This window comes from Ammospiza nelsoni, chromosome 1 (genome assembly GCF_027579445.1).
Source record: "Ammospiza nelsoni isolate bAmmNel1 chromosome 1, bAmmNel1.pri, whole genome shotgun sequence".
Classification (NCBI taxonomy): domain Eukaryota; kingdom Metazoa; phylum Chordata; class Aves; order Passeriformes; family Passerellidae; genus Ammospiza; species Ammospiza nelsoni.
Window position 1 is genome coordinate 152,267,403 of NC_080633.1, and position 27,022 is coordinate 152,294,424.

Below are 27,022 nucleotides of genomic sequence, written 5' to 3' on the forward strand. Positions count from 1 at the left end.
TTGTGGAATAGCTGAGATCTTAATTTTCTAGTAGGAAAAAAAAAGCAGGAAAACATATTTTCCTTGAAGAAAGGGCCATCTCTAATCCTGATAAAACAGCAGAACAAAACAGGGATGAGTGCCCTGATATTTTCCTCTTTGCTGTGGAGGTAAATTGAAACTTGTCCACTGAGAAACTGCTGGCCAAGCAAGTTGGGTTAGAAAAACAAAGACCTTCAAAACCATCACCTTCAAAACAAGGATAAACCCATCTTTTTCCTTTCACTTCTCCTCTCCCACTTCTGCCAAAGTGGCTCAGAAGCTGATGAGTGATTAACAAGGGTGTTTTAGCTGTTTAATTGGATCTCCTGCCTCTGGGGCAGGTTCTCAGAGTCATGACAGCTCCCTGGAGCTGCTGAGAAGAACTTTTGTGGAACATCTTCGAGGGTTTCATTGGTTGTTTTATTTTGCCAGGCCATGGCAAACATTCCAGAGCTATCTTGTCACAGAGCTCTTCCTCCAGGTGGACCTTGCCCAGGTCCTGCCATTTTCCTCTTCCAGAGCAGCCCCCAGGTGGGCTTTCAGCAGGTCTCAGCATGAAGGAGTGGGAATGGTAGGAGAAACCTCTCAGTTTTTCCAAGAGCTGTGATTTGTGCCAGCCAGGTCACCAAAATGTGAGTGCAGACACCTGGGCCCCAGAGCTGAGTCTGAACACGTTGCCTGGAAGACACAGAGGTTAAAATCAGTGCATAGGGGTGGCTGAATGACTCCACAGGTACCATTTTTATGTGGTCTTTGTGTTTTCCCACTCGTTTGGGCCACCATCTCAGCTGTTTCATGTGCTAGAGTCTCTTGCTTGATGATCTTCTGGCTAAATTTCCCCAGGGATACACACCCAAGCCCAACAGGAAGTGAGCCAGGTAAGTTTTCCATGGGCAAAAACAAAAGCTGTAAAAACTGTATTGAAGACTCATCCCAGACTGGGAAGGAAACTTTGTCTGGTAACAGCAGCTTGGCTTAGGCAGAGCCTTTATTTGTGGCAGCTCAAGGAAAACATGAAGATTTTTTTGTGGCTGAAGAAAAACACAAAGTTTTTGTTGTGATTCTGATTTTGCCTTGATAAAGGACTTGGTGATATCCCCCTCTCCAACACAGACAGAGGAGATTTCCTCCTTCTGTTGGATTTGGCTGCTGTTTTATAGAGAGAGGGGAAAAAATGCCAACCCATGTGTGGTGGGGGCTTGCAGAGGAACTTCCCAGGTCCACCCACTGTGGATGGAGGGGGATGTGCTCCAGTGGCTCTTTTTGGCTGCAGGGTTCTGGGTTTGCTCACAACCTGGCAGGCAGAGGGTCCTCACAAGGATGGACAACATCCAAACCAGAGGGGGAACGTCACAGCCCCGACCCCAGGGTCGGAATTTAGCAGTGCTGGAGAGATGTAAGAACAATCAGAGATGTGGGCAGTCTGCATTTATTCCTGGGGAAGGAGAACCAGCAGAGGAGCCAGCTGAAGTCCTGCCATCCCATCTGGCAGAGGCTGCACAGAACCATCCCTGACATTTATGGATATGCAGATTGGGAAGCCACAACTCCCCACGGCTGGGAAAGGGGTGACCACATCCTGATGTCAGGTGCAGGAGGGTGACCCTGGCACAGTCCTGGTGTTCCAGTCTGGATTTTCAGCTTCCAGCAGGTTCAGGATGCAGCACTTCAGCTGTTAGTGTTGTGAAGGAATGCTTGTTCCACATGACATTCCCAAAGCTGAGCCTCAGTCTCAGTCTCTGCCGCCCCTGATTCTCATTAATTTTATTTTTTTTTGCTGCAGCCACAGAGCAGAAATATCCTGGGCATGTGTGGGAGCATCATTCCCTGCAGGCCAGGCTAGAATTCACTGCAAGCTGGAGGAGCTCCTCTCTGCTGCTGCTGCAGAGACTTTGGCCTGTCCCCCTTTTTACTAGTGATTCAGGCATTTCATATCTGAGAGTCACAGATCTCCTCCAGTTTCCACAAATTTCAGATATTCAAATTGAAATGATTTGGGTGCAATTGCAATACATCCAGTGGCCTCCAAAATGTCCCTCTTCTCCATCCACTGAGACTTTGGGGTTTAGGGGTTGTCGGTAATTTTGTACTTTTCAGTTTTACTCTTTAGCAGCTGGTAGATGCTCCAAAAACTCCATAACCACCACATTTCCTTTCAGTTTTACTGCAGTGAAATTCACTTGAATGTTTTGGGTATTTTTTAAATAACCTCTTTCCACTTTTTGCTCTGGTTCCTACCCTCATTTCCACCATCCCACCTTGCCTGAATAATTTTCATGATCCTGCTATTTGCTTTGCCTCTCCTGTTTGGGGGATGAGTACAGGTTGTGTAGCTGTGGTGACACGTTTGGATGTTAAAACCTTGGCCCACAGCACTTCAAAGTCTCTGCCTTTATTTTATTTTCCCCTGGGTTGTGTTGCAGGGTGGTGTCTGACACATGGCATGTTCTCATTAGAAGTGTTGGTAACCTGCTTCCTATTCCCACTCCTGCCAGCACTGATCATCCTCCACATCCACACTTGAGCTGTGTTTTTCTTCAAAATCTCATCTACTTGCCTCTGCCTGCAGTTGAAACATCCCTGTTTGGTTCCAAGACCATTATCCCTCTATTCCTCCTGTTGGCATTGGAAAGGTGCTTGGGTTTTTTGTGCCATTTTCACTGCATTTTTCCAGCTGGGATGTAAATTTTGTCTAGGTCTTCTGTTAATCCTGGGATTACTCCTCTCCACTGACCCTGCTGTGGGAAAAAGTCTGCTGAAATCCAACCAGGTCCCCACTGCCTTTAGGTTTTGACCTCCACCCCATAAAGTTCAGGTGCCTACAGCAAAGTAGGACTTGCACCAAAACTTCCCCATGTTCTGAAGGGACCTGGTGTCTCCCTGCTCTGTTTGGAACCAGGATTGGTTTGTGCATCTCTCCAGGGAAACTGTTCAGGTTAGATCTCAGCTGTGCTCTGTGTTAAATGGAGACAAACTGTCTTCTCTGCTTTTCCAAAGGGGAGGAAGGCTCCCTGCAGCAGTGGAGCTTCCCTGGCAGGGGGGAAGCTTGGGGGGAGCTAGAAGAGTTGCTCATTTAGCCTCTAGGCCTGATTGGCTTTAATTAGCATGAGAAATAACAGTGCAGACTTGACATACCTGTCAAGGAGCAAAGGAAATCATTCAGTCCTTCAAGACTGGGGTAAGTCATTAGGAGATGTCAGTGACACAGTCCCAAATAATTGCTGAGATGAGGTTCAGGGTGTTAGACTTGCAATTAAAACTTCTATTTTGCTCTTTTATCTTCCCTCCCCTCTGTGCTGCTTCCTATGTCTCTGTCCATCTGTGAACACTGCTTCTGGGATATTCAATCCCAGGTTTTCCCTGTCACCTTCCTTGCTCTGGGAAGGTGACAAAGCCATCCAAGCTCCACACATTTACTCCTTGATTCCCAGCCCCACTTTCTCCTCCCAGCCTAAATAAGTCTGTGTGAAGCCCATGGGATGTGATGCAGATGAAGATTTTGTGTGTTCTTGTGGTTTGTGAGATTTCATGGAGAGAACTTAAATTGGAGCAGATGAAAGTGTGTGGGCATAACCAGGAATGGGTGGTGGGGATGTGAGAAGTCCCAAATATGGGAATAAGTTGTCTCCTAACAAATTCAAAAAAATCAGTATTGGAAAACTACTTAGAGTTTGTCTTTTTTGAACTGAATCTCCCACAGGAAAGTCCCATGATTTTTAGCTATTAAAAGCAAAGGGTTTGAAACCTCTCTATTCCAGGAAGGAGCCAGGCAAAAACACGGTGTTTGCAGATTTCAGGATGTTTGTGGTCCTGATTTCAGGCTGTGGGTATCTTTCCCTAGAGGATGGCAGAGGGGTGACTGCCCCATCCCATCCCCTCCAGCCAGCAGCCAGCTGGTGCTGGGAACGTTTGGAGGAGTCCATGTGACAATTCCTAGACTCCTCAAGTTCTGCTTTACGGCAACTGTGATGGTAAATAATGCAATTTCACAAACTCTCCCAGGATCCAAACTGCTGAATATAAAGCCTGGCTCCTGGCAGGGACTCTGAATCATTCCTCTGCCTCCTCTGCTTTCCCTTTTTGGATGGCAATAAAGACTCCTGCCACCACACTGAAGCTTCATTAACCTTTATTAATTTTCTCAGGGTTCCGGGATCAAATTTGTCACCATTTCAACCCTTGGCAGTTCATACTTCTTGAAAAGATGTCTGACTGTTTTGCCTCCTTGGGGGAAAAGATCTGCTGTCTGGTACTTGCTGTTTGGAAACAAATTGTCTGCCAGATCACAGATTACTCGGGCTCAGCTCTGCTCTCTGCTATTCTGTATGACTCCTGTGGAGTCAGCTGAGCTCTCCTAATTTACAGCAGGCACTCCTGGTAGATGGAATTTGGTTGTTATTGCTGAGTTGTTTCTCTCTTTGCTAGGAAGGGAATATGTCAGGGTTACAGCATGTCCAGTAGTACAGACAACAGAAATTTTAGTTTTCCCTCCAGCCAGTTCAGGGCTGATCCACGCAGGATGAAAATGAAAAGCTGGCAGAGCATGGGCTTGGAAGGAATAGTTAAATGCCTTTGGTTTACTGTGGATGCTTTATTTACTTTCTGAACCTCACACCATGGGCTCCACTGGGAGATTTTCAGTAGGACACAAGGGTCAGGAGCTTGTGTCTCACTGAGAAGGAAAAGTTCCCAGCTATAGCACTGTTGGTACTCTGCTGAGACCAGACTTTCATCTATCCTTGTTGCTGGTGGCAGGGTAAAATCTGTGAAGGAGACATTCTATTGAGATATCCCTTTCCTTTCCACCTGCTCTCACCTGCCTGCTCCACTCAGTGTTTCCTGGCTCCTCTACAGGGCATTTTGAAGCAGGTGCTGGTTGCAAGGCAGAATTTCCCACCAAATCCACCCTGCCAGTTGCCACCATAAATCTCAAAACACCACTAGGGATGGTGGGATTCAGTGCCAGCACGTCTGAAGAGGATGAATCCTCCACAAGTGCAGCAAGGAGTGCAGACACCCTAGAAAACCACTGAAATTGATTAAAGACCAGACATAAGGGATCATAATCTTCATGGTCCCAAATCTTAGTCAAAATAAAGGGGTTGAACGACCAACCAGCTTGAGTCTTTCAGGCTGGTTTGGTGCTGAAACCTCAGGGAAAAGTGGTGGCCAGGGGTGCTGGGGTTGGAAAGCAGGTGGTCACATCAGGGGAATGTGGCAGGTGGCTGTTGTTAACGCGTGTAACCTTTGTAGTGAAAGATCTTGCAGAGTGAACTGAGGTGTATTTACATGACCCATTACCTTGCCATAGCCAATGGACGCTATAATTCCAGAAGCCAATCGCTGAGGTCCACAGATAACAGAAAGCGAGAGGACCCTGACGAACTGCAGCACTACGGGTACCCTGCACCTCAAATAGGTAAGCTCTGACCTCCCACAGCGGCCTCTGGAGCTGGGACACTGCTCTGCTCACTGCACTGCCCAGCTGGGCTGGGCTCTCTGCACTGTTTCAATGATTCCCTCCTTCCCCAAACCATCTCCTTCCCCCCAGGTCAGTGTGGGGGATGCTCCCCCTGTGTTGTCACACGCTGAGCCAATGGTCATCGTCCCCTGTGTTCCCATTCCATCACCCCGCGGGGTTTTGTGTCGTCACCATCGGCCAGAGAAGGCAAAAAGGGACAGACACAAAGCCCTGGCAAGAACATCCATCCCACAGAATGTTTTCCCATCACCCTGCCTACTTCTGAGTCACTGCTTTGTCTGAATTTTCCAAGCACACGTGGTTCTTGAAGCCAAAGCTGACCTTGGTGCAATGCAGCCCCTTTGCGGACGTCCATGTCATGCCTTCCCATTGGCTGTGAGAGAGGGTGAGCAGGGCTTGGTGGGGACAGGGCAGGATTGGTTTCCTCTGTCCCTGGGTCTTTAGTGATGTGCAAGGACTTGTCTCCAGTAGGTTCTGCAGCAGGACCTTCCACCCTTCTGCCACAGAGGGGAATAATGTGTAGTAATATCAGACAGCATGATCTGGGAAGATGGGGATGAATTTGACCTAGATGTCTGCCAGATCTGATCTGCCCCATCCTTGGAAGTGTTCAAGGCCAGACTGGAAAGGGGTTTGGGCAACCCTGGTCTAGTGGAAGTGTTCAAGGCCAGACTGGAAAGGGGTTTGGGCAACCCTGGTCTAGTGGAAGCTGTCCCTGCCCATGGCAGGGGTGTTGGAAGTAGATGATCTTTAAGGTTCCTTCCAACCCAAATCATCTTGTGATTCTGTGATTCAGTCTGCAAAGGTTTTGTGCTCTCCCTTCATGCCTGTGTGTCGTGGCAGGATCTCAACACATCAGGGGTCTCAGGCGAAGCACAGTGTGCTGAACCTGGCCACAGGTTAAAAATCACTGCCCAGTGACCTTGCCAGCATTTTGTGCTCTAGAAAGGCTTCAGAGAGGTGATTTGATTAGAAGTGAGAGAGGGTCCTATTCTGGTGTGGGTTACCTGTGCTCCACCCAGCCCAGGAGGACTTGGCCACTGTGCAGCATCCAGAGTCTGTGTGGTGTGGAGTACCTGGGGGTGACTTGTTGGGGTTGTGGTTTTCAACACAGAGCAGGGGTCAGCCTCAATTCCCTCTCTACCCTGCACACACTGCTCCCTCCACTGAGAGCAGCCCCACTGCCTGCAGGATGGATCCCTGGAGTTTGGTAAAACCTGCAGGAGAGGGAGGACTTTTGCACTGCTACAACATGGAGAAGCTGAGCTTAATCTCTGTCCAAATGAAGGGAAGGCACTTCAAGGCAGGCCTCTGTTGCTCCTACTCTGCCTGATCCCAGGTGCTTCCCCAGAGCTCCTGTTCCAGCCTGTAACTCAGCCAGCAGGTTTATAGTTTGGCCTTTCTTCCTGCCGTGCAGCTGGGTGCTGGAGCTGGGTTCAGTGACATCTCTGTCACCTCTCTGCCATTGTGGCCACCGCTGTAGCATGGCTGGCTTGGGCTCTGTCATCCCTGAGGGCAGCATGGGCTGGGAGATGTGCATTGTCCTGCTGCAAGCTTCCCACATCCCTGTGGCTGTCCCAGGCTGGAAGGAAACCAGGATGGAGGAGATGTGGACACAGGGGGTGCAGTCCACAAAGGGATTAGAGGGAGTTTTTTTAGCTGAGGATAAAGAAGCAAAGCCCACAACTTCCCTTTGGGCACAGATTGTAGGGAATGAGACATTTCACAACTGCTCAAGACCTGGGAAAAGATGAAATACAGAAATCAGCTGATGCCATCTCATAAGGATGAGAGGATGGCCTTGGCCAGCTGGAGAGCAGCATTTTCTCCTGCCAGCCCTTCACATTCCTGGTTCCCAGGTCCTGTTGGCCCCCAGGCTGTGGCAGGGCTGTGCTCTCAGCCAGGGTGCTGCTGGCTGCCCATGTGCCTCCCCCAGCAACAGCACAGGAGCCAGATCCAGCCCAGCAGGTCCCTGGCATGGGCTCTCCTGGCTCAGGAGGACTCTGCCAGCAGCAGGATGTGAGCAGAGAGAGGCACATGGGGAGATGTCAGACTGACCGACCCCCAAACTGGAAGGGCTCCTGGCAGAGGGATGGCAGGGATGTGCTGCTCCATTAGTGCTGAGGGAAGAGTAGTCATGGAGCAGCTGCAGGCACTGATGGGGACGCTGCAGCCAGGAGCTGGAATGATCCTGGATTGCAGTGCCAAATCCTTGTGGATTAACACCCAGCCTGTCTCATTCTGCAGCACCTGCTGGACCCTCTCCATCTGCTGCACCTGGATCTGTAGGAGCAGCAAGGGCTATTTTTCCACTTAAGTGGGGTAGAGACCCCTGAAAAATCATTTGGGACATTCCTGTTAGTCCCCAAGCTACTCTGGGGCATCACAGGACTAATCAAAAGTCAGCCCTGCTGAGATAGCTGCCTGCAGGCTCTGGTGGTGATGCTGGGCATGGCTTGGCCCCTTCTCCTCTGGGGATAAAGAAAATATGGCTGAAGCCACTCTGCTATGAACACAGCCTGAAAAAGTTTGGGCTGTTCAGCCTGGAGAAGCAAAGACTCTGGGGAGAATTTAGAGCCCCTTCCAGTGCCTAAAAATTCTCCAAGAGAACTGGAGAGGGACTTTGGACAAGGGCATGGAGTGACAGGACAAGAGGCAATGGATTTAAGCTGAAGGAGGGTAGATTTAAATTCAATATTAGAACAAAAATCTTTATTATGGGGATGGTGAGACCCTGGCAGAGGTTGTTCAAAGAAGCCCAATCCCTGGAAGTGTTCAAGGCCAGGTTGGATGGGGTTTGGAGAAACCTGGGATAATGGGTGGTGTCCTTGACCATGACAGGGGGTTGAAATAAGTTACCTCTAAGGTTCCTTGCAGCTCAAACCATTCCATGCCTCTATAATCTCTGGCAGGTTGAATTACAAAACAGCACTGAGCTGGACTAGGCAGCTTTCAAATGGCAGACATCTTGCCATTCTATCAAAAACCAGAGTCAAAATCCACTTCTGGGATGAATAATTGCAATATGCTTCACTCAGTAATTTGCATTTGCTGCCATTTGACCCAGAGGAGTGCAGAAATTCTTCTCACTCGCAGTTTTGATGATGGGTACTATTGTGTTTCTCTCAAGTAGAGAATGAATTTGTCTCATGCCTGAGAGTGTCTCAGAACTGGGTCTTGCTTGGTTTGAAAATTAGTTAAATTTGTGCAAGGTTTGAGACTAGGCTGGATGTAATGTCCCAGTGGACTGAGATGAATTGCTTGGTTCAGAATGACACCAAGCCCAAGGGAGTCACCAGCACTTAGAAAATAAACTGTATTATGGGTTTAAAAGCCAGGGATTCATGCAATGTGAGGGACCATAATTGAGGAGATTTACCTCTAAGCACAGCTATTTCTGCTGTGAAAGGGCAAAAGCCATAAATAATGAAGAGGAAAGAGGCAGGAGAGGTGGGACTTGGTTCAGAGATGCCATTCATTCCTCCAGTGACACAAGAACTCTTCTGAATATGGAGATTGCAAAACCTCAGCCAGGTCTGAGAGGGAGGTTGGTGGCATGGTGGGCTCTTCACACCATGAGCTGCTGATGGAGGAGGTTCCTGTGTCTCTGCAGGCTTCTCCTGTCCCACCTCTGGCCTCCCAGAAAGATTTTGGGACCCAAACTTGGAGTGTTTAACCAAAATCCCTCAGCTGCCTGCCCCCGACGGACTGAGTGCTGCTGGGTGCAGAACTGAGGGTGTTGCTCAGGGTGGATGGGGAAATGCAAAGGCACCAGGGGTTCATGGAGCATCCAAGCCAGCAAGGGAGAAGGAACGGTTGGGATCTGTGTGCCTGAAAGGGATCTACTGGAGTCTGGGATACTCTGGATGGCAAATGATGAAGTGGTGGTACCATAAATGTAATTTACTGGAAGTGAGCTTGGAGCATGGCAGGACTCTGGCTCTGGAAAATTGCCATGGAAATGCAAATCTGTCTCTACCAGGAGATCTGATACTTGTGAAACAGGATATGGGACTGATGTTTTCCTGGAGCCTCGAAGCCTAGAAACACACAATGTCTCCTACACATCCCAGGGAAGGACCAGTGGCCCATAACTTTCATCTAACTGGAGCCACCTGGGCAGAATAATGAAATAAAACACAAAAGGAAACATTTTTGAGCAACTTTGGCTTAATGAACAACAGCAGTTGCATCTCATGATAATCATTGCAATGGCGCAGATGAGGCAGGGAAAAGAAAGATTGATCCTCACCTCCACCTCTTTCTGTGTCCAGACAACAAATGTTAATTTTACAGCAAAGACAGGTTTTCCTCTGTACTTTTCCCCCTCAACACATATTAATTCAACAGACTTCAATCAGTGGGTGTATTTTTAAATCCCAGCTGCCAGAATGACAGGAGACATTCAAAGCAGATGTGCTAAAAAGCATGACACAAAGCAAACAACATGGATAAATACCCAAAAAATCCCAAAGAGCAGATTGATGAGAGCCACAAATGCTTGAAATTTCATTGCACGTGGAAAACAGTAGTAAATAAATATAAATATAAAAATAAATAAATTTTAAATTAAATATACTACCCCAAGGAAAAACCCAGATGTGAACAGTTTTAGGCAATATTAGGAAATTTGGTGGTCACCAACCTTTACAGCCCCCACCACAGTTCCTGCTCTGACATTTTCATGCAGCTGGTTTATAACTCTCACTGAGATCTCCAGCTGCAGAGTTTCTTTCCTTCTCCATGTTGCAGACCCAGAATTTAATGCAACATCTTCTGACCAGCTTTTTAGGGAAAGGGGTGGTGGTGTGGGGTAGCACATCCAAGCTCCCTGGATGACCCTTGGAGTCATATTTACCAGTGCTGTGATCCTTCATATCACCCACGGTTTGTCAAATGCATCCTTTTGGGATGAGACACAGGGCAGTCTGAGGTTCTGAAGAATTTGTCACAAGAAGGGGTTGTCCCTCTGTTATGCTGGTTTATTTTTTGCCATATGACTGTGTTCTATACATACCAAATGTTACATTCCAGGTTTATTATGTGTAATTATTAGCAATCCATGAAAAATCCAAAAACCCAAACAATGCATGGCTTGGTTAAATAGAACAGAGCTAGCTTCTGTTTCCATATGGGGAAGAAAAGAATTTTTCTTCAAGGGATAGAATATTGACTGTGAAAACTAATGGAAAATTATCCTTTCCTTGCTCATTTCACACTTAGGGTGACTTATTTGGAGGTTGTGGCTGCTGAAACAGCCCCAGCAGGAATATTAGTGACAAAGGGAATACATCTCAGTGCTCTTCACTCCCATCAGTGGGATATTTTTAGCTGCTTTTCCAATGCTGCCCCATCAGATAAGCAGTTGATAGGGACTGTGTGATGCCCTGGAAGAGTCATCCTTGTTCTGTATCACATGCTCACAGCAGATCTCCACAGGTAGAGGATATGCCAAGAAAACTTTCTGGGATTTCATCAGCTGACACTTCTTGGGCACCATCACCTTCTACTTTGTCAACTGCTCCTCTGCCAGTTTGTGCAAAGGCAGGAAAAGGGGTTGAACACTTAAAAGTGGACAGTTTATGGATACATATACTCTGTCTAATCTCTGTTGGTACAATCTCTAAATGGAAGTTCCCTATCCCAGCTCACAAGGTTCTGGAGTGGCTCCACCACCTTCAGTGGTGGAGTTTGCCCTTCCCAATGAACTGATGCTTCCATAGCATCCTTTTTCCTTTTATTTTTTTCATAATTTGTGTGTCCCACAGCTCTACACAGTACCCAAACAACCCCCTTTAGCCCATTCTCAATCTCACATTTTCTCTCCAATGCCCTCACACCCTCCCACCCATCTTTCACCCCATCTGCAGGACAAATTGCAGTCTCACAGATCCCACAGCCGGCCGAGCATCACTTGGAAACCTCTTCCCTGGAGATGCAAGGATGCCAAAGATCCTCACCTTGTGTTCCAACCTCTCCAGGTGACCCTGCAGCAGAGGAGTGGTCCCCATGGAGCGTGTGCTCAACCACCTGCGGGGAGGGCTGGCAGACCAGGACCAGGTTCTGCGTTTCGTCTTCCTACAGCACCCAGTGCAGCGGCCCTCTCCGGGAGCAGAGACAGTGCAACAACTCTGCTGTGTGCCCAGGTATTGGTGGCCAGCAGGGGAGGGACATTGGCTACCTGTGGTGTCTCCACTGTGATATTTCAGGGAGGCCCTGGTACAGGTTACCAAGAGAAGCTGTGGTTTATCCATCCCTAGAAGTGTCCAAGGTCAGGTTGGATGGGGCTTGAAGCAACCTGGGATAGTGGGAAGTAGGTGGAACTTGATGATCCTTTGTGGCATTCACATTCTCTAAACATGTTTTTTTTTTTTTTTTGCTTAGGGTTTTTCTCCTGAGAAGCTGAAAGGCAGCAAAAAGCCTTAGAGAAAGGAAAACCACTTTTTATTTTATTTGCTTCTCCTGTGTTTTGCTCATGTAGAATGTGTTTGGAGATTGTTTACTTAAAGTGATTACTTGATTCGACTCTAGTGTGAGTTGTTTTGACTCATTGGCCAATTAGGGCCAAGCTGTGTCAAGATTCTGAAAAGAGTCACAATTTTTGGTTATATTTTAGTATTTAGTAATTTTTTTATAATTATTTTTTAGCATAATATAGTATAACATAATACAGTATAATAAAGTAATAAATTAACCTTCTGATAAGATGGAGCCCTCCTCATCATTCCTCCCAGACATCAAGCAAGAATATTACAATAATCTTTCAGTTCCTTTCCATTCCAAACCATTCTATGATTCTGCAATTCTTGGAGGGAGATGGTTTTTATTCCCTGATCCTTCTCTTCATGCCTTAAGGCCTCATACAGAGACTCTTGATAGACCAAGCACCACAAGATGGGCACCTGCTTTACATGGTGTGGACAATACCATGCTGTCTGAAGTCCAACTCAGTACACCTGCAGGCAGGTGCCTTTTGGGGCATTTCCAGGTCAGGAACAATTTTGGTGAAAAAAAAAAATGGTGAAAAAATAAAAGTCCCTCTCCATCTTTCTTGTAGGCTCTTCTGAGGAGACTGGAGCCTACAAGAAAGATGGAGGGACTTTTTAAAAGAGCATTTAGTGACAGGACAAGGGGGAATGGCTTCAAATTGAAAGAGAGTAGGTTTAGATTGAATATTAGGGAAAAAATCCTCCCCTGTGAGGGTGGTGAGGACCTGGCACAGGGTGCCCAGAGAAGCTGTGGCTGCCCCATCCCTGGAATTGTCCAGGGCCAGGTTGGACAGGGCTTGGAGCAGCCTGGGATTGTGGAAACTGTTTCTGCTCATGCCAGGGATTTGGAAGGAGATGAATTTTGAAGTCACCTCCAACCCAAACCATTCTAGGTTTCTATGATTATTTTGAAGAATTTTGCTGTTAAGAATGTTATTCATTTCTCCTGACCAGTAATATCTTTGTTCAGAAACAATTCTATGATGGTGAAACCACCATCCATGGTGAAATGATCATCCATGTTCCTTCCTGTGTTTCCTCCTCTGGTTATCTCTTATCATGCAAGATGCCTGGTGAGAATTAGTTTTTAACCCCCTTTCCTGAAACTGGGGCACCAATCACTATTAACAACTGATGAAGGACCAGAAAAGTCCCTGTTTATTTGTTTTTCTTCTTTTTCTGAAGGATTATTGATTTGGCATTAGCTTCTCTGGTAAAGCTGGAAGGGATGAAGTCTCTTTAGAGAGATCAGTGCATTCTTATAACATTTGGCCTCTCGAGATTATAGTGACTAAAATTCCATAAATAACTTGGCCAGATTAGATTAGATTAGATTGGAGAAGATTAGATTAATATAGATTAGAAGGCTAATTAGATTAGATTAAAATCAATTAGATGTCTAATTCCAGGACCTACCAGTGATGTCCTGAGCACTGTTGGAGGATGTTGCCCCTTCCATTTTACCGTTCCAGGTCTCCCTAACTTTGCCTCTGAGGTGTTACTGACCTATGATAATAATCAGTAGACAGACTGCAGCTTTTCTGAAAGCCTTAAAATGTTGTAGTCTTTGAGGATTCGATGAGAAAATGTTGGGAGGGAGGAAAAAAAAGAAGGAACAAAATTATGGTGATGATGCTTCCCTAAGGGTAGTGGGGTTTTATTCCTTTCTAGCTAAATCCATCTTTTGCTTAAAAAATGCCCCATTGACTCAAAGTTCTGAAAAATTAAGATCAGCTAAAAGTGCATTTTGGTTTATTTCAAAGACTGGAAAGCAGCAGACACTTGGTGTTGATAGCAAAGCATAAGAAATTACTTGATGTTCCTCTTGCACATTTTGGGTTGGTTTGTTCTCCAGCTTCCCACACGCTGCTCATTCCGGGTGGGAAGAAGCTGTGCCCTGTGGGCTCCCTCACTTCCTCAGGCCTCCTGTGGGAAAGAAAAGTCACTTCTTCTGCTTCCCTTGCAGTGCATGGCACCTGGGACGAGTGGTCTCCATGGAGCCTGTGCTCTTCCACCTGTGGGAGAGGCTACAGGGATCGGACCCGCACCTGCAAACCCCCCCAGTTTGGTGGGAACCCCTGCGAGGGCCCAGAGAAGCAAACCAAGTTCTGCAACATCGCTCTCTGCCCAGGTAGGGACAGTGACAGATCTGAAAGCTCCCCTCCAGCAGGTGTCCCCAGCTCGGTGTCTCCCTCATGGCTCATCAAGGTCTGTAGCTGACTCCAGAGAAATTCTGAACTACCCCAAGGAAGATCCTGAGGAAAGGATTCATGGAAGAAGCAACCTAGAGATGTTTTCTGGGGTTGTTCAGCTCAGAGATGTCTCAGGTTCAGGTTTGCCCTGTGAGATCTCTTGCAGAGGACACCTTACATAGGTTGGATGTGGCTGCCACTCCTATTTCCAAGAACATCTTAAGCCTCTCACCTGTTCCCCCCACTGAATTGTTTAAAGTTATTTTGCCTGACTGGGTCTGTTGTACTGGAATTAATTAATAGTTTTACTTGTCTGTACATTAATTCTGTATAAATGCAAGTTTTCTCTGTGGCTGATCCTGCTCTCGGTGGTGAGATAAAGTAAGAGACTCCTAGTGGCTTCCAATGCCAAATTTAATCTTTTAATCTTTTCCCTGCCCCTGAATTTCACTTCCAAATGCCTCTCCTCGAGTTTTACTTTGAAACATCAGAAAGAACCTCAAGGTGAAATTACTTTTACCACCTGGATGTCCACTTATGTTCCGGAGGCTTCTTTCCTCTGACAGGCCCTGGGTTTACCACAGAGTCCCCCTTAATTTAACTCTGGGTATCCTGGTGAACACAATCTGAACACGAGCGAGCTCCCCAAAACTCCCTCCCTATCCCTGGATAATGTCAACTGACATTTTTCCAGTTTAATGAGAATCATTATGAGACATTATTATGTCCCCAGAGGAGGAGAGGGATTGTGGGAGGGATGAGAACTTTGTGAAAACAGTGAGAAGCCTCCTGGCATTTCCCATCGAGTTTTCACTCCAAGTAACTATCCTTGGATATTTGGCTGCTGTCCAGAAGACTCTACTTGGAATAAGAACCTCCCAGACACCAAATTGACTCTGTCATAAAAAGACAAATTTAAGAAGTCAGAGCTGGCATTGCTTGGGCAATAAAGCATACCCTGAGTTAACATTGATCCATAATTAATTTAAATACAAATAAATACGGGACCAAAACAGCAGTGGAAAAGACAAGCAGCCCAACTGCAAGGCTTCAGCTCTAATTAGTGCCACAAAGGCAATCAGCGAATTGGCAGCGCCAAATGAGAGCGGCATTGGGGGAATTATTGAAGCACAACAATGGGTGTTTGACACCCCAGACACTCTCAGTGTTTATTACCACCCTGCTCTGAGGATTTGTGGCTACAGTTGATAAAAATGCTCTGCTGCAGGAACAACAGAGCCTTTGTTCCTCCTGAGACGTGGAGGAGCAGGGTAAGCCCCACATCCTAGGCCACAGGCTAGGCCCCAAGTCCTTGGAAAAGGGAAAAAGAAGGAAAACAATGCCTTCACCACAAAATGAACATTTTTGAGAGACTCCCACTGTGGTGTGACCATGGCACCAAGCAGTCCTTGGCAGTTTCTGTGATGGGAACCCCTCAGCATCCTGACCAAGAAGCATCTTTGCATCAGTGCAAGGTGCCTGGAGGGGCAGCACAGCCACCCTTGTTTCCTCTTTTTTAAAAACGTTTCTGAAATTACAGCTTGTGAATAACTACAAGGAAATTGTAGTTCCCAATCCCCTGCTGAACGACCAAATTATGAATTTGACTCCTTTATTTTGCCATCTCCAAATGCTTGCTCTCCTGATAAGCTGCCAATCACCAGCAGCAGGGATGGTGTTGGAAAAATGCAAATCTTTTTTTTGATAAATGCAGTTTTTTGGTAAATGTCATTGAATGTGGTGAACGCAGTCTCGCTTTGCCAACACAGGGAAATGTTTATGAGGGGCAGGCAGCATCATTATTAGGAAGAAATTCTTCCCTGTGAAGGTGATGAGGCCAGAGAAGCTGTGCCTGCCCCATCCCTGGAAGTGTTCAAGGCCAGGTTGGACAGGGCTTGGAGAAACCTGGGATAGTGCAAGGGGAGTAGAATTAAATGATCTTTACCTTTCCAACCCATGCCATCCCATGATTCCATGATTTTATGATCAGTCCATGGAAACTTAGCAGCACAGCCTTCAGTCAGAAATGCCACGCTAATTTATACCTGGTGGGACCTACTTGGTGGAGTTTTGGATCATTTCCAAAGAATAATCACCTGTCAAACACTGTGTTTCACATTTTCCCTCATTGGGATTGATAGGCACTGGCACGAAGCCTTGAATTTATGCACAATAAAAGCATAAATGGTTGGATTGTTAAAAACAAGCACCTTTTGGAGATGCATTTATGCCTGCCTGATTTTGCACACCTTGTGATCCCCCTTGAGTCAACAGTTGCTCATTTGGATGCTTTTAACATTTTTTTTTAACTGAGTTTGCAAACAAAAACTTCTCAATTGCAATGGGGATTACACAGGGCAGATCAATTCCTTGCAGATTACATGGGGGACCAGTTGGAATTTATTTTTCTTGGACAGACAAGCAAAGCAAAAAAAAAACAAACAAAAAAACAAACAAAAAAACAACAAAAAATGAGCTGCAATGTTATTTAAGCCAGAATTCAGACTTTTCAGAGATTCAGGTTGTTTTTCCCAAGTGAGATCTAGCAGCTAATTAGATCTAAACAGGGCATGATGACCACTGTTAATGAGAAAAATGCTTCAGGAAGAGCAGACTGGGTGATGGATCTGTTGATCAGGGACCAATTAGGGTGTAACCACCACACTGGAGAATGCTTCAGTCCACACCATGATAATAAGATGTATTCCTGTTTCTCTCCAACCCCGTCCCTATCATCTTCCTTGTCCCTCCCTCCTCTATTTAATTATCAAAGACACTGCTGGGTGAAACATCTCCAGCCTGTCAGAGTTAATTCAGCTGTAAGAGAAGTACATTGACCACACACACTCACCCTGTTCCCTGTCCTCTGTTGGAACACACCTTTGCTTCCACATTTCCCAGCCATGGAATGGTGGATTCCTGTCAATAACTGTGATTCAAGTTTCTGGCTGTGCTTTAATGAAAAACAGAGAATTTGCATGCTTGAGAAAGTTCACTCTCCACAGATTCATGCACTGCTCTGCTGAAAAATGGGCCCCTTAAAAATGTCCTGATGGCTCCAAATAGGAAATGTCACAGTAATGTAGTGTTCCCTTCAAAGTGTTTAGTGAAAACATGAGCCACACTCTCTGGTGTGATGTTGTGTTGTGATTGGCAATGTTATTAGTTTGGACTTTCATGTCGGAATATCAACAATTTCAACTTCTATGGTATTACGTGGAGTGCGGAACATTAAAATGTTACCGCACATTAAAATGTTACTTGCATCCTGTGGGACTCTTGGAGGCTTCAGAGGATCCCAAGAATCCCTGTTGCCACAGTCACCCGAACATTTTTTTTATAATCTCTGCCCTCTTTGAAGTTCTGTGGCTCTGGTTTGATCTCCCCTCCTCGCTCCCGGCTCAGCAAAGGCCAGTGGCTCTGACCACGCAGCTCTTCCCAGAGGGAAAGGTCTTCACATTCCTCTCGTTTTCTTTCTTTGGGCCACTCAGTGGACGGCAACTGGAACGAATGGTCGAGCTGGAGCTCGTGCTCCGCTTCCTGCTCCAACGGGACCCAGCAGCGGACGCGGGAGTGCAATGGGCCCTCCTACGGCGGAGCCGAGTGCCAGGGACACTGGGTGGAGACCCGTGACTGCTTCCTGCGCCAGTGCCCAGGTGGGTGACAATGCCTTCTTCTTCCTCTTGGCCCATCTTCCTCTGCAATCCCAGTAAAATGTTTGTTTGGGGAAGACTTGCACCCGTTCCGGCGCATCTGGATCATTACAACAGACTGTGCCTGTTGGTTTTTGGTTTCTTTTTTTGTTTTTGTTAAGGTTGGGATTGAAAGTGCTCAAGACGGTATTTTGTGTCCAGATTTAAATGCTTATTATTTCTTATAATCTATATTACATTTTAGATTTCTTATAATCTATATTATAGCTTATAATTATATAATATATATATTTAATAATAGCTTATATTACAGTCTTACAAGTTGTGAGTTTTACAGCATTCCACTAACTAGCTATAAAATGGTTAACTATCTTTTTTTATAAGGTTTGTTAAGGTTAAACTATCTAATTAAGAAATTATATTTAAAGTATTTTCGCTTTTAACCAATAATTACCTGAAGTCTGCAATGTGGACTTTTCTAATTATAAAATACCACCCAAACCCATGAAGAAAAAGGTGAAGAAGAAGGATTAGCTACTGTTCTAAAGCAGGGACCTGCGCTCCTCAAGACAAAAATCTCAAAACTCTTAGTATCCAAAGTTCCAACATATGCCAGCCAAAATCCATTGCTGGCAAATGTTTCAGGAGACCCCAGAGAGGTGAGTGATTGCCCACAGGGAATGTGTCTTTCTAACCTTAGATATCAGCTTTTCAGCATGATCTTAAAAAACTCCAATGAAAATATCAATGAAACCCTTCCCTTGCCTCCACAGGACTTCAGCTTTCCTCCTCTTTTTGTTTTGGTCCTCTCCTCCCACCATTTCAATGTTCCCAGTCATATTTCAAGCAAATGGGGGATCCTCCACTGTCTCTCAGCTTTAAACTTTATCAGTGAGAAAGGTCTGTCACAATAAAGCCTTTGTTCATGTCTGTGTAAGATTTGTCACTTCACTTACCTGTGACTTAATAATAATGACAGCAATAACAGTAATAATAATAACAACAGTAATAATAATAAAAATTCCTACTGGAATTCATCCTGATCTACCTATTTCTTCAGAGGATCCCTTTACACTCTGGTAGCACCATTATTTGCAGTATTTAACAGAGGTGTTGGATTTTTCTACATGGTCTCAAGTAGGTTTTGATGTTTAGGAATCTCACTCTTTCTTTGCAATTTAGGGAGACCTTTAAAGACAAAAAGGGGCTCCAGAACCCCTTTTAAGACAACCTTGTCTCACTGATTTCAGAGTTATCTGTCAAAGCAACTCAGGTCATACTTTGCACTACATAAAATACAACTAAATAAAGCAATAAAGGACCAGGATTTGGTGCTGCCCCTCTTATTTAGTAAGTTTTGTCTACTTCTTGGAGCAGGCATGGATCTCCTGCCTTCCCAAAAGGAATTATGCAACCCAAGATGATGTGGTAACTCAAAATTAAAAGCCCAAATAGTAAAGAGCACACTTAGGCCCTGTTCTAGTTCTGTCACTGAGTTGTTGTGGCACAGCAGGGGAGAATGTTTCCCTACCTTGCAGGCTTGTTGTGAGGGCTAATTAACATTTTTATGGTGCTTTGATAAATGCCATTGTTAATGTAAAAGAAGCAGAATTTTGATAAATGTCATTTTTAACATAAAAGAAGTCACATTTCCACTGGATCTGGAAAGATGCTGGGAGAAGATACAATGGAATGAGACAACATCCCAAACCTTTCTCCAAGGAACATGAAGCATCGGTGTAATGGAAACAGCTGGAGGGAGGTTTATTTGAGGTCTCTTCATGTTTTTTTGCCCAAGGGCTCTGCTGGTCTCTCCAAATCCCTGAGCCAGATCTTCTCCATGAAGGTCTATTTTCACCCATGAATTGCACATTCCCAGTGAACTCCAGATGTGGAACTGGCCTGGCAGATGTGGCTGCCAGGTTAAATCCCTGCCCATGGGAAGAGTGTTCAGGAGCACAGACCCAAATCTCAGCCTGAGGAAAGAGATAGGGCTGCTTTTGCAGAGCATGGAAGTGCTGAGAAGAACACAAAACCACCCTGGGACTGATGGGATGGGAATGGGAGCAATGATTTATGTCTGTTAGGGATCAAACCAAGATCCAAAGCAGGAGATCTTCCTTCCTACCAAACCCTGCCCTACACACCCTGTGTTCCTCTGCTCACCTTTGGATCTTGATTCCTTCTGTTGCAGATGATGTTTGGGACATAACAGGCTGTTTCTCCTCTTTTTCCTCCTTTTTTTTTTTGTTTTCAGTGGATGGGAAGTGGCAGGCCTGGGGAGTGTGGGGCAGCTGCACTGCCACATGTGGAGGTGGCACTCAGAGACGTGACCGGGTGTGCTATGGCCCCTTCTTCGGTGGAGAGACTTGCCAGGGTCCCAAGGAAGAGTACAAGCAGTGCAATGACAGAAAATGTCCTGGTATGTACCCCAGACCTCTCCTGCTTTCCTTTGAATGAGGCAGAATTTTGGAATTTTGGATTTTAGGAATGGCTTCCATGTCATTTGTCAGAGATCTGAACGCTACAAAGGGTTGTAATCTAATAAAATCCTACCCATGTCCCACGTACAAGACACAAGGTCTAGATTTAACTGTTGCATAACCCAGTGCAACTGTGATGGTTTTAGTGAATATTTGGTCAATCCCACCAGCCCTGCCTTGGTGGTTTCATCTTTTCATTGCCATAGAGTTACAAGAGGAAAAGAGAAACTGTTTGGTAGCAAAAACTGGTATCAGAGTCTCAAATCTATGAAGTTGTTGAGTGCTAAGGATGCTGCACAGGTTTCCCACCCTTTACGTCTGGGAAGCCTTCACACCAGTAGAAATTTTTAAGAAAAGGATGTGTCTGCATCTGCCAGAGCTTTACCCAAATCTTATCCTCCTGCAGAGTGTAAAAGCTGAATAGAGGGTGAGTGAGCTGTAGGCAGTTGAAAACCTGGGTTTGGATGTGAAAAATAAGCTGGAGTGAACACTTCCAAGTAGGAATGTTCTGTCTACCTCTCAGACTATACAGAGACCAAAAAAAAGTCCTGCCCACCATTTCTGCTTTCTTCCTCAATCTGAGTTGAAGGGCCCGGTGAAATTGCTGGTGGGGAATCAATGGCCTTTGTGATGTTTGCAGTCAGATTGCATCGATTGTAACAGCCATGAGCTTTGACTGAAAGGGTAATTAATTGTCAGAGCAGCTCAGTGAGAGACAGGAGAGATTCTCATGGCAGTATCCCAGCATTCCTACTGGAAAGGGGCATCTCCCTAAAGGACAGGGGGCAGCAGTTTTGATGCAGGAGTACCTGGGGGCAGATCTTCCATGTGGAGGCCAAGCCAACCCCTCAGACTCCCTCACAAAGTGCTGAAGACAAAGAGATGAAAGCCAAAGGACTTCAGCATGGAAGTTCCAGCACGTTCAGCTCAGAGATGACAGAGAAAGAAGCTGTGTGACAGCCTTGTCAGTCTTCCCAGCTACGCTCTTAATGAAAGGCATCACCTCTCCTTACAAGCTGTGCCTCTCAATTAGCAGTGGCGTGTGAGAATCTCTTCTAACTCTGCCACAAAGCTCTCCCTCGCCACAGAAAATCTTAGCACCGGGTTGTCTGGTGGTGTCTACAGAGTGAGGCAGATTTAGTTCAGCTTCAGTGTGTGCCAGCTGGGGCCCTGGCAGAACAAGCCCGATCTTTTCTTCTTTTTCTGCAGGGGTTGATGCCTGTGCAGTGCTCAAAAGGAAAAAGGCAAGTCTCAGGCACTGGGGCCTGCCAGGGTTCAAAGCTAGAAGGGTCTCGCTGCAGTTGTTAATTTGCAAGGGAAGGAAAAGGTGGGGAAAACATCAGAGGCTAAAAATAAACCCGCTCAATTTGTTCTCCAGAAAGTATCACATGCTGGTGTGATTCGATTTGAGCAGAAGAATTGAACTTAATTGGGTTAGTTATTAAAATCTCCCAGTGCAAATAGGTTACTCTGGTAAAAGGGATTTTGTTGTGAAACAACATCAAAAAGAAAAAAAAAGAAGAAGAAAGGGAAGGATTCTCTCCTGGCCTGGGAATTGCTCCTGTGCTCACTGGCAAGATAACTCCAATCAGTGTATTTTTAAAGAGCATCTCTGATCCACAGCATCCCTCAGTGGTCCCCAGGGACACTGCAGGGGTGACGAGACCAGGAAGTTTTGACAGGCCAGCAGGGGAGAAAAGGGGAGAAGGCATGTGAACATTCTCCCTATCTGCTTTTTAATGTGCTCTGCTGCTTTGTAGCTGAGGGTGCTGGAAGCTTCCATACCCCAGAACCCTCCTGTGAACCATGGGACAATCTGTGACTATGATCAAAGCACAGAGACAAGAGTTTGGAAATCATCTCCCTGCTCTGGGATAGGCTCTGTGGGTGACCAAGTGCTGTCACAACTGGGTTATTCAATCTCTCTGCCCCACAGCTCCATGTCAGCAGGCTGGAAATGAAACTGCCTCTTTTCCACCCCTGTTCTGGCTTATCTGCAGAAGCCACGAGCTGTTGGCTCAGGGATGAGCCCTGCTTGTGTGCAGAGCACAGCTGGGGTCCCGCTGCCCTCCGGAGCTCCATCACAATAGTGATTACTCACAAGGGAACTTTAAACCAGGGGAAGGAGCATCTGTTTCCAGGTAGAGAATTCAGCTTATTCATTCCCAGTGTCTACTGGGGAGGAATTCATCTTTGAACTGCAGCTGGGGTTTGGGGCAGTCTTGGAGCCTGCCTGCAGGAGCAGTGATGTGCAGGCAGCTTGCTGGTCCTGTAGGAGTTCTTCAAAGAAGCAGGACTTGCCATGCCCATAATTTAGCTTTGAGCTCTCCCCACAGCCAGGTTGGTCCCTGGGTAGTCCCAGAGCAGCAGTGGGACATGTCCTGACCAGCTGCAGGCACAAACTCATCTTCCTTCGTGTTGGAAATTTTACATTGAATAATGTAAAATGCACAATGAATAAAAACTGTAATCAGAAACTATTAAATCAAGTTTTTTTCTCCTTCCCTCCCTCAGGAGTGACAAATAGCTTTAACACCATCCTCATGGCTCCCTCTGCTTTACATGTTGTAAATAATGAGTTTCTCAGCACAAAGACCTCCTGTAGTGAATGTTTTTCTCCCAGATCCCACCAACTCCAGGACCGACTCAGCTCCACCCACAGACAGAAGCTTCCAAAACCATCCTTCCAGTGATTTTTTTTTTTTCTGTGATGTCTCAAAAAACATTTCTGCAGGCTCCTGAGCTCTGCAGCAGTGCTTGGAAATGAACTTCTGATGCAGTTCCAAGTTGTGGGGCTCAGATCAGCTCTCTTTTGTGCACAAGATGGAAGTAGTCAGAATGAAGACCACCCAGGGGATGTGTCCATCTTGTCTTTTCATTGCTTGTTCTTTCCTTCATTCTTAATCCACTGATTCATGCCAAGCCTCATTTTAGATACATCCAACACTGAAGGTGATGACCCTGAGGGATGGCAGAGGTGGAGTGTGGAGTCATGGAGATCATTCACAAAAGATCTGCCCATTAAAAATTAAGGAATAAAACTCTTTAGTAGAGGGTAGCAACAGCAGTTTTCTTGCAAAGAACTGCCCAAGGCAAGGCAAGGATGTGAGTGGACTTTCCCATGGATTCTAGTGAGCTAATCCTTGGTGTGGATGAATGCCCAATTTTGAGACAGGCAGAACAAATTCCAGAGAGGTGAACTGATTTTGTGAGGGACTAAGCACCGGCAGAGCTGGGAGTGCAGCTCCAACCTCCTGGCTCACAGACCACGCTCCCATACTTCCCTTTCCCATGTCCTTGATGAGGAGGAAGCTTTACCAACAGAGTTTTTCTCTCCTGGCAGAGCCCCATGAAATCTGTGACGAGGAGAGTCTTGGCCCTGTGGTTTGGAAGGAGACGCCAGCTGGGGATGCTGCCGCCGTCCGGTGTCCCCGCAATGCCACTGGTAAGGGTGACTGCATGGTGGGCAGGTGGCCTCTCATCAGGGGATCCTTCATCCTTTGTGCCCTAGACAGGACAGGCATGTGGACTTCCCTCCCTTTGTCCAGGGCTAAATTAACTCCGTCTGGGTTTCTGTTTTTGCTGTGAAAGCACAAACATCTCAGTTGCTACTGGATAATCTGAAGTGGTTTCCATCCATCCTGTGGAAAGTTTGAAATTAAGGAACACTGGGATACGTTCCTTCCATTATCTACAAAAAGCTTTCAGAGCAGGTAGAACTTTAGGCTCCTCTGGATTTGGGTGTTGCAGTTCTCTCCAGCCCCCATAAAAGCAGCTGCTGTATGAGACATATTTTGTCCATTATTTTGTTCTTTTCATTCAGAACTCAAAGACATTCAGTTTTCTATATGTGGCAATATGTAATAAAACTTTAAGGGCTTGTCAAGAAAAAATTAAATCTGTGTTTCTTTGAAATTAATATACCTGAGCAGCCCCAATAATGTATTCTTTTGTAAATGTAATAATTAATAGTTTATAAATGTGAGATTCAAAACTAAACTTTAGAATCATGGTCTTCTCATGTGCAAATGATTGGCATCAGTTATGTTCACAAACAATTTTAACGTCTTTGTGGTATCCTTCCTGACTCTCAACTGCCACACTAAAAATTCAGGAAATCTGAATTCTGTTGTCCACTTACACTTGGAAACCTCAGCACCTCTCTAAAAATTTCTTTGAGCACTCAAGTTGAAGGTCTGATTGTTTTGGTGTAAAGTAAAAGGATATGGGCATCCAGGTGTTACCTGTGACCACAGGAGTGGAAGGTAATGAAGAGAAGGCTCCAGGAGCAATGCTGGTGGTGGGATTTGTCCTCAGCTGGATGTTCCTCACTGCCAGGAAGGAACAGAAATAGTGGCAGCAGTGTCAATAATGTGTAAAGGTTTTATTTTGTTTGAGGGAGAGGGTTGGATGCAGACAGCTCTCTTTGACTCAGCTGGGACAGTCAGTGTCATCCCCAGTGCTATCCTAGAAGGGCTGTACCCAAAGAAAGGTCACTGAATCATTTGGCAGCAGCAAAAGGACTGCAGACCCAGCAAACCTGATCCTCAGAGACTTTCCAAAAGGCATCAGGGTGATCCCTCTCCCATTCCTCCTCTCTGATATGTCTGTTCCTCCACATCACAAGGCATGTGATTACCACTGCAAAGCCCTCTGTGGATTGGAGCTGAGGGGAGGCCTGGGGGAGGACTGGAAGCAGCTTTCAGAGAGTTTCAGCTGATTTAAAACTGGTGCTTTTGGGTGTTTATTCCCCTCCAGGCTGCGTGGGCAGCACAAGCCCTGCTTTAGTTGCAAGTACCAGACCAAACCACCTGGGGAGGCTCGTGGGGCTTCCCAAACCAGGAAAAATGCTGCCACCAGGGCAGAAGAAAGCTTCTCTTCACCCTGACTAGCCACGTTCAATTTGTTAATTTTTGTTTTCCTGCCCAGTTCCTTCTGCTGTTCTACAGTAGTAAAAGGCAGGAGAAGGAAATAAAGATAATCCTCCCTAAAGGCTTGTTCAGACATCTGCAGGTGCCTCTGATGCCCTTTGTGCTGGTAGCTGAGTCTGAATTGGTGCACTGACCAGTTCTGGGTGATCTCCATCAAATCTTGAAGGTTGGAAAAGACCTCTGAGATCATCAGGTCCAACCATTAACTCAGCACTTCCAGATCCACCACTAAACCACACCCTCAAATGCCACATCTACACCTGTTTTGAACACTTCCATGGATGGTGATTCCACCACTTCTCTGGTCAATTTGTTCTGGTGCTTGGCCACCCTTTCAGTGAAGAATTTTTCCTTAATATCCATCCCAAATCTTGCCTGGCACAACTTGAAGGTGTGTCCTCTTGTCCCATGACTTCCTACTCATGACAAATGTTTGAATGTTTGACCTTTCATCCTGTCCTCACTCCTATGTTTGTTTCTTTCATTCTTCCAGGGCTGATCCTTCGAAGATGCATCTTAGATGAAGAAGGTATCGCTTACTGGGAGCCTCCAACGTACATCAAGTGTGTTTCTATTGATTACAGGAACATACAGATGATGGTAAGGCAGCCCCTGCTCAGCTCTGCAGGTTTAGGATCCTCCCCAATGATTGTTGCATGGCTACAGTTACAAAAAAAGAGGGAAAAAAAGAGTTTCCAGTTCTACCTTGATTTTATCTTGTTTTTTCTGCCTACCTTGTGATGCATGGGCACTCCATGGACAAGAGATGGTTCATTTCAGGATATTTTAATATTCAGCTTCGCAGAATCTGGGTTTTTCCAGACCTTTCATATCACATTGTCATTAACTATAACTGTGGCTGCATCACTTTTAAATAAGCATCTTAATTTTTGTTAATCATAAATTCTTTGTTATGAGAAATTTCTGCTGGTCTCCTGCCACCTTTAGGAGAACTGATCTCTCCTGTTCACAGTAAGGTATAATCTGTCCTAAAATAATTCCAAATTGATTGTAAGAAAACAAGATTTTTGGGGCATAAATATTCTGTTAGGCTATGAACAGAAGAAACTTTGTAGTGGGACAATTTCTTCTTTGTGGGCAAAATAGAAAAATTCAGTTCTCAGTCATTTTAGAGGCACTTGGAAGATAATTTAGAAGATATCACTCTTTTCTATAATTTTAAAAATACCAGAGGCTCTCAGGCCAGCAAAGATTGTCAGATTCATCTGATCTGCACTCTGAATTGTGAGGGAGGTCAAAAACCTTCCCCTGGCAATTCCTTCACCGAGCTCATTAACTCGACTTTGACTGTCCCTAAAAGTGTTCCTAGCATTTCTTTTCTGTTTCTCAGACCAGGGAACACCTTGCCAAAGCTCAGCGTGGGCTGATGGGAGATGGGCTGTCAGATGTGCTCCAGAACCTTGTGGAAATCTCCCAGGATGGGACCAGCTACAGTGGGGACCTGCTGTCCACCATGGATGTACTCAGGAACATGACAGAGATCTTCCGTAGGGCTTACCACAGCCCAACTTCTGGGGATGTGCAGGTGAGCCCAGCTGCATTTCCTGGAGCCCAAGGCTGGCTTAGAGAGGTGTCCATGCTCAGGGTTCCAGGTTTGATTACAGACACTGATCATAGCTGATACAGTGCTGAGGAAAATCAGATTAATATTTTTCCCAATGTAAATGTCGTTCTGTATTAACAAACTCTTATTTCAAGGCGGTTCTTCCTTGGTTTATAAACTGAGAACTTAAAAGCCAAGGTCACTCTGA

The 27,022-nt window shown here is 45.8% G+C and overlaps 1 protein-coding gene across 1 annotated transcript in view; it reads left to right on the forward strand.

Moving 5' to 3' along the window:
• Positions 1-27,022, forward strand: part of ADGRB1 (adhesion G protein-coupled receptor B1) — a 208,388-nt gene that overhangs the window by 47,384 nt on the left and 133,982 nt on the right. The window contains 8 exon segments of the mRNA XM_059471546.1: positions 5,333-5,440; positions 11,485-11,649; positions 13,958-14,131; positions 17,675-17,839; positions 20,094-20,258; positions 23,663-23,764; positions 25,744-25,850; positions 26,602-26,796. Of these exon segments, the coding sequence (XP_059327529.1) occupies positions 5,333-5,440; positions 11,485-11,649; positions 13,958-14,131; positions 17,675-17,839; positions 20,094-20,258; positions 23,663-23,764; positions 25,744-25,850; positions 26,602-26,796 (1,181 nt within the window).